This window comes from Erigeron canadensis, chromosome 3 (genome assembly GCF_010389155.1).
Source record: "Erigeron canadensis isolate Cc75 chromosome 3, C_canadensis_v1, whole genome shotgun sequence".
Lineage (NCBI taxonomy): Eukaryota > Viridiplantae > Streptophyta > Magnoliopsida > Asterales > Asteraceae > Erigeron > Erigeron canadensis.
This window is the reverse complement of record NC_057763.1, coordinates 33498944-33507642: the sequence shown is the minus strand read 5'-3', so window position 1 is coordinate 33507642 and position 8699 is coordinate 33498944. Positions and strand designations below refer to the sequence as shown.

Below are 8699 nucleotides of genomic sequence, written 5' to 3'. Positions count from 1 at the left end.
TGGGTTGGTGGTGGCCTGAGGTGACTGGAGGTGGGCGGGTGTGATGATTGATTTGGATGGACCAAAAATGCAACAAATGAAAAGTTTGGACCAAACCTGCGAAAAGTGTGATAACACGGGGACCAAAAATGCAATTAGTTCATATACAAACTAATTACTTGTGTCTTAATTTAATTTCTTTACGATGACTTGCTCATTGACTTCCAGATATTATATATACACCATAATTAAATAGCTGATTAAATCAAAACAGTAATACATCAATTTCAATCTCAAATGTCACAACATAAGAAATGGGGGACAGTTGTTTGGTCACTTTCATTTCATAATAGAACCGCTTATAATCATACAGAAAAACCTTGACTACCATTGTTACATGTCTTAATTACGTACAAATTAAGTATTTGTATTAAATTAATGATTATAATTAAATATCTGAAATTTTTTATTTTTTTTTTGGTGTCAAAATCAAACAACAAAACGTCCATATATGCATTAAGTGGTGAATATTATGTGGTAAATTTCAAAAAATTCAAGTATGTGTAGCTAGAAATGAAATTGTAGGATCAAGTCGATCATCTATTGATAACAAATTTTCTTCTTGTTGTGATCTGCTACAAATAATTAGAGAAGTTGAAATAAGGTTGTTCCGTGGGTTGATTAATTAGTACGAAATTAAAGATAAATATATTAATGTTTGATATTGATTTTGATTAATGACATTGATAATGACTCACAGGTTTAGATTGTAAATTACTTTAACAAGTCTTTTAGCTACTATTTTGGTATAGAAAATAAGTAAAACCCTACGTATCTTTATCTTTACTATCTTATAAAGCACTTTGGATATTATTTATGGTATGTTTTAAAAAATTAAGCATATTTTTTTTTTCTCCAAAAAGCCCCTTTCAGCATATTTATGGTTCTCAAAATATTCCTCCACACACTACAACACTAAATTACCATATCTACCCTTACAACATATTATCACTCCTAAAACAAAATTTTGCCGCAATGCAAAGTTATTATGCTCGTAAAATCTTTTATTCAAAGTCTGAATGTAACCGATGCATAAATTTTTTTTATTCTTTTTATTAACAACTCTAATAAGGCGGGTCATTAACAAATTTCTCTCAGAAATTACTTTCATTTAATCAAACAAAAATACCGCATAAAACATGGATTGTTGATGACACATCTGTGATCCCAAGTTCCAACCAAGATATATATTTTTATGATAATGAAAATATCACTGCAAGATGAAACTTAAGATTATACATTGTAATTATGTACTTCCGTGATTGTTTTAGTAACGAGAGCTATTGAATTATAAAATAATGATGTATTCTAATTGAGTGTAACTAGTATAATTCGAGCCTGCTTTGCGGCCCTCAATTTTCGTTTTGAAATAATTATGTTGTTTTAGAGTACTTATGTTGAACTTCCAATCGCCTAATTAAAAATCATTCGGTCATAGATAAGTTAGTTTTAAATATATATATATATATATATATATATATATATATATATTCATGACAAAATCATATTAGCTTTTATATGAATGTTATGAAGTGTCAATTGTTGTGATTACATTATATTACTTGTGATTTGTCTATATACGTTACCTTAAAACTTTTACCATATGAAATATATATTTATTTAAAGTAATATCACAAAGGCATTTAAAGTTTATAATATGGAATACATATATTTAATATGCACGAAAAAAGTCGAATGAAAGTTTTCAATATATTAGTTGAAACGACAAAGAAAAAAAGTGTGCAAAAACAAAATAAGGGTACATAACGTTACGGAATATAACCATAAAAAAATTGCAATATATTGTTTTCAAAGCCCAATCGGAATGCAATGAGACAAAATCCAAATAATGATAATGGTACGGGATATAAGCATAAAAAAGTTGCAATATATCATTTCAGAACCTAAAATGAAAAAGAGTGTGGAAAAAACCAATAAATAACTCGTAATAAAAAATCAGACGGTATGTGATTTGGCAAAATTTTACGAAATGCTATGTGAACGAATAGTAAGTAACTCGCACGTCTTCATTCCCTTTAATAGTATATATAATTGTTTAAGTGATATATATCAACTTAATGATTTTTATAAAAATAATATTCATTACCTTTTTTAACCTCAATGGTATTAACTTAATTTATATTTTTTATAAAAATAAAACCTATACTTTTATGTATAATGTGTTGCTGCTATGTATTGGGACATTATGCCTTTGTACAATGTATACATTGGCAACTAGCAACTTGCGAGTTTGACATCTTAAATAAATATTGATCGGATGTTTATATTAAACTAAAATAAATAAATAAACTTTCAGGCATTAAAAATCTGTCTATTTTATTCTTCATTTTAACATATTTCTGTATACTTATCTTTACATTAAGACTAAACTAGGGGATCAAGCCACCCATTAGGCGACGTCGATTTGTACGTATTATAACAGTTATCTATCTTTTGAACAATGAGTTAGTAGTTAGAAGTTAACATTAGAGACACCACACTAACATCCAACTGTGTAGTATGCGGAGCTCAAAACACACATTTTTGGGATGAAACCCAGGACTCTCGAAAACCTGCCTAATAATCAACTCCTACAAATGTCGAAAGTAGGATTCGAACCATGGTGAATTTTCCTAAAGTCTAAGACATTCCAATGAGCCACCAACCTATTGACGTTGTGTAAATATATGCGTTTGCTAAAACTTTGACACACTTATATTTGTTTTAAGGCAATATTACAACCACTAACTAAAAGTTGGTAGTGTTGTGGAAAAAACCAAAAAATAAAAATACAAATACAAAAAACAAAGAATAAAACTTAAAAAATCGAAAGTGAAATAATGTGACAAAATCCGAACGGTTATATGGCTTGTTACGTCAAAAATGAAATGTAAAAAAATCATAAAAAATAGTATAATAACTTTGCTTACATTTGTCATATTAAATATAAAGTTATTTACTGAAATGGTACCTGGACTATCCACCATATTACTGGTTTCATACCTATAACTTTAAAATTACTCTCATCATACCCCAACTTATCAATTTTTCACTCGGACGATACCTGACTTGATGGCCGTCAGTTTGGCCGTTAAGTTGGGGTATGACTACCGTAAATTTTAAAGTTTTAGGTGTGAAACCAGTAATATGGTGGATAGTCCAGATATCATTTATGTAATTATTATTATTATTATTATTATTATTATTATTATTATTATTATTATTATTATGGTTGTTGTTCTTGTTGTTTTTTTAATTACACAAAGTACATTGCTATTTTTTTTTGTAACTTTTTATATTTATTTTATAAAAGAATACTTTATTTTTATAAAAAAATTATTGTAAATATTTAATTTTTTATTAAAAACTATTAATATTTCAAAAACTATTATTTGTAAAATTTATTTTTTAATAAAATAATATTTTCTTTTATAAAAGATCATTTTTAGTACAAAGTTTTTATTTTTATAAAAAATATTTTTCAATCTTCTTTTTTTATTTACAATATTTTTTATAAAATAAAGTATTCTTTAATACAATAATATTTTTAGTACAATATTTTTTATAAAATAAAGTATTCTTTATGTACAATAATATTTTTTATTTACAACATTTTTAGTACAAATTTATTTTTTAATAAATATTTACAATATTTTTTATAAAAATAAAGTATTCTTTTATAAAATAAAATTAAATATTTACAAAAAATATCAATGTACTTTTTAAAATTATTTATTCCTAAATAATACTTTGTGTAATTAAAACAACAATAATAATAATAATAACAATAATAATAATAATAATAATAACATCACTTCCATCAGAAATTAATAGGATTTACAAGAAATTATATTAATAATAATAATAATAATAATAATAATAATAATAATAATAATAATGGTTAATTACATAAATGACACTTGGACTATCCACTATATTAGTGGTTCCATACCTAAAACTTTAAAATTTACCGTAGTCATACCCCAACTTAACAGCCAAACTGACGCCCGTCAGGTCAGGTCTCGTCCGTGTGGAGAATTGATAAGTTGGGGTATGATGAAAGTAATTTTAAAGTTATAGGTATGAAATCAGTAATATAATGGATAGTCCAGGTACCATTTCAGTAAATAACCCTTAAATATATGTTTATTTAGTTTTTAAAAGAATTTGAAAAAATAAAACAAACAAAAACTATTATAATAAATATGGATGAGTCAAATCAAATAAAAATAGACAAAATACAAAACAACCTTAAAAATCTGTATATAAATTTATCATATTAAATACATATGTTTATTTAATTTTAAAAAAATTAGTTAAAAAAAATTAAGCAGGTTGGCAAGCAGCTGCGCAGCTAGCGTGCTTCACTGTTCATAGCTACGCTCTTTGTTATATAATAAATATGCAAGTTATATATCTAGCTACTATTCTATCTTCCATCACACGCACGTCCGTGGGGGGTTAGGCATAGTACGAAGTGGACGACCGACCGAGATCCGATCTTTTAGGAGGCCTGACTTTTTAATTTTTTTATGTGTATATATATATATATATATGTTGTTAGCCAAGACCGTTACAAATTTTAACAATTATTCAGAAATTAAACAATAGTACTTAACAAAAAAATGCTCAAGCTAGTATCAGATTCATATAACATTTATCATCGTTTTAATATCTTAGTTTATATAATTATAATTGTTGCATCTATGCTCTGGGCCATTTTTTTTTCTCGGCCGAGGTTCATAAATCCTCAGAGACGGCACTGGGCACGTCATAATCCAATACTGTTGTTAATATAAGTTGTACAATATGAATAAGCAATTGATCGAAATTAAGGTATAGAATGATAAACGAGCATAGTACCTGCGCAATGCGGCGTTGGTGGTGGGGAAGACAGTATAGTGGTGTCGGTGATAGTAATATTGGTAGCGGTGGCGGTGTCAAGTGATGTAAGTTGATGTAATTGTGATAGTGGAAATTTTTTAGAAGATATGGGTTTAAAGTGTTCATTATTAAAATAAAGGTCCAGAGTGTAAATTAATTTATTAAGGACAAGTTTAGTATTTTATAAAAATTCTTTCCATAATAAGTGTTTATTAAGTGTAATTTAGTAATTTCGTGTATAACTATTTTTAAAAGAGTAGCGTGTGATAATTTTTATAAAGGAGTATAGATGAGATATTAGATAAGATGTATTAGGGTTGTTTAGTTAATTATATATCTTAGCTTCAATTCCTCATTGAAAGAGAGAGATGAAAAAAGATGGTCCATATCAAGATTGTCCCATTAAGATTCACAAATAAAGCCACTAATGATGCAAAACGTATTAAAGTTGGTTTCTACACTTTACTTAAAAAGGAAAGGAATGCAACTAGTGTGATTTAATTTGTGTGGTTTTAAGATTATGATTCCTTTTGGTGACAGCAAAATAGGTCCCACTACCAAAAAATACGACTTTAATGTCTGAGGTGTGGTTAATTAACAAGCAAATGTCTCATCCTTAAGAAAATGACTCTCTAGTCTCACATTAATACTAATTAATCTTAGCGATTAACTTAAAGATAATATCAACTTAAATATCATCACATCTCTTGAGAGATTAGTCAAAAGGTTTGTCATGTAAAAGATAACATGACGACGACTTTGGTTTCTTTTCAAACTTTTTTCTTTCTTTTTGATGTTTACTGGTCATTGAAAATACAACTGTAGATGATTTTAGTGTTGTCGATAATAAGAGACGTGTTTCTTTCTATAGACGTATTTGTTTTTTTATTCTTATTGGGGAATTGAGAGCGATCAAGTAATACACATTGCATTCGCATTGTTAGTGGCATTTCAAATTCCATGTTCGCTTTTCTTCATAATCTTTTTCAACCTTTCGACTCATTAAAGGGTGTTAAAGGCAATAAACATAAAAGGTATAAAGGGATTGATCTTTCTCACACCTATTTTGGCTAGTCGTGCCAATTTGTTATCTTGATGTAAAGATCAAAAGTTAGCCTAATGAGCCAAGATTCGGAGTGTAGTGTTTCCATGTTCAATCCTATGTTATTTTAGCCATTTTGATTTACATATGATATGAAGATTTTAGAAAACTTGGTCTTTTAATTTGATGCATTTAAGCCTAAATATATTAGTAACTTAGGGTTGTAATTATTTGAAAATTAAAATTTATGTGAAATTAAAAAATTGGTCAAAACATATCGTGATCTGAATTTAACACAACATGCTTTTAACATAGCATAATGTGTTTAAAAACACATCGTGTTAAGTTTCAAATTAGAGTGTCTTTGACCAGTTTTCTTGTTTTCACCCGCTATTAAAAACACACTGTAATTTGAAACATAACACAAAGTGTTTATGCAAAAACATGTTGTGTTAGGTTCAGATCACAGTATGTCTTGACCAATTTTCTAGTTTTCACGAAAATTTTAGTTTTAGAACAAGTAGTACGATCTCATCAAGTAATTATATATATACATTTATATTTCGAAAAAGGAAATTTAACTAGTAAATCCAACCAGAAAATATTCATGATCAATTATCTGCATGGAAAACTTTTCAAATTTGAATAAACATGTAATAAGTGTTCAATCCAATAATAGTTAGAAAATTTAATAATCAACCAAACCTTCATGGCATATTATGATGATGGTTTTTTAATGTAAAGAAATCCATGTGACACATATATAGATATGTATGTATAAATCATTTCTACCTTATATATTACAGAATTTAGTAAAGTACATATGTATATGTTGTACAAGTTTAATAAATTAATTAATTAAACAGCTGCATTGCGCATAAAAAAAAAGTATATATAAAGATCATTTTTACCTTTTAGGGTTTTTGAAGTGACTCATGGAAAAGAAGATTATGGAAATCGTTCACACCAACTTTCCAAAACTGATCTAAGAGTACCAATTCATGCCCTGTAATTGATATTGTTGCCGAAAAACGCCATCTTCAAGCGACCCCAACATTGCTTGTTGTTGCATTTGTGGTGTTTGCGGTAATTGGCTAAGCAAACTTGCTATCGAGCCACTGTTTTCTTCCGTTGCTCTCGTGGCGCCGGCCATGACACTCACATCACTAGTACTCTGATCGGCCGTGAGAAACCTTTTCGTATTGTTATTGCCTCCTGAAGTGTCTTCGTTCCAAAAAAGGCCAGCGGAAAGGGATCTTTTGACCGGAAGGAGATTACAAGTGTTTGTGTTTGTTTGATCACTATCGTTTGTGTTCATCCTAGAAGTATCGAACATGAGGTTTTGTTCATGATTCTCTAACAATGTATTATATCCTAGTACATGATGACTTGTTGTTGTTGTGGATGGCTTGAGAATCATTCCTTGCACATGGTTGTTTGATAGTGAAATAGATGGAGGTATAGATGATAACATTCCATTCATATTGTGTTGATGATGATGATGATCAATGTTGTCGCTATCCATAGGCCTTTGTACATTGTTCTTCTTGTAGATTCTACATAATACCCAATCATCTAGCTACAAAATATCAAATCAACAAATTACTCACTTTTTTCGCGACAAATAATTGGTGCCATATGTATATAGTCCTTCGACTTCAGAAGGACTATATACATAGCACTTTTTTATCTGGTATTAGTTGGCCGTTTAAAAAAAATAAAAATTTATTACCCTTAAAGAGCCTTTTTGTTTGATAGGATCACATGGTTTGGAGATGGTTTTACCATCAGAAAGGCGATACTCATGCATGATCCAATTGGTTTTAACCCCTTTTGGTGGCTTTCCTCCGTAAAAAACTAAAGCCTTCTTGACACCAACTCTTTGTGTACCACCGGATGTCATCACCGGCTTATCGGTTCCCGTGGCTTTCCAGTACCCGGAATTCGCTGCCCTGTTAGGCCGAGCTCCATTCGGGTACTTCCGGTCCCTCGGGCTAAAGAAATACCATTCTTGCTCCCCAAAGGTTGCCTTGGCTACAACAAATTAATTAACACGTACTATAAATAATTAACCACATATATAAAAAGATTCACATATAATTACGTATCTTGTATTATAATAGTAACTCTATAAATTATAAAGTGTGGATGGAGAAATTGATGAAACTATTAACCTGGGAGCTCCCATGGATCAAACTTATATAGATCAATTTCCGCGATGATGGACACAGGAAGAGGGACGGAGGCCACTCGTTTCTTAAGGTAGTGAACCACCAACTCTTCGTCGGTTGGATGGAAACGAAAGCCCGGAGGGAGTTGAGGTAACGGGGACCCCGTCGACGAATCTGTACTCTCCATGATCAAGATATCACTTGGATATATATATAGATATTTGATATGGATATGAATCTTGATTTGTAATAAAATGATCAAAGAAGAGCATCACTAAATTTGTTAGATATAAGTTGGTCTTATATATAGATGTGCACATCTACCAATATATTGGACCATGGTATATATTAGTATGGGCTACACTGTTGGGTTCCAATACTTGGGTTTTTTACTGCAGTATGCCACGTCATGTAATGAAGGATGTAATGGTCATTTGCAACCATTGGTTGTTTTGGAAAATTATGGGGGCCCAGTTTCCGCTTAAATATCATATGGGCCCGCCGTCCGTAAGATGTCACACGTACTCTATATTGAGAAATTATGTGTGTCAAAAAACACATTA

General features: G+C 29.7%; 1 protein-coding gene across 1 annotated transcript; it reads right to left on the bottom strand.

Moving 5' to 3' along the window:
• Positions 1 to 6733: 6733 nt before the first annotated feature.
• LOC122593120 (NAC transcription factor 25-like) lies at positions 6734 to 8352 on the bottom strand. Its single transcript, XM_043765477.1, has 3 exons — positions 8140 to 8352; positions 7698 to 7999; positions 6734 to 7544 (listed from the first exon to the last, which is right to left on the bottom strand). The coding sequence occupies exons 1-3, from the start codon at positions 8321 to 8323 to the stop codon at positions 6951 to 6953; spliced, it is 1080 nt and encodes a 359-aa protein (XP_043621412.1). The 5' UTR covers positions 8324 to 8352; the 3' UTR covers positions 6734 to 6950.
• Between the last annotated feature and the right edge of the window lie 347 nt (positions 8353 to 8699).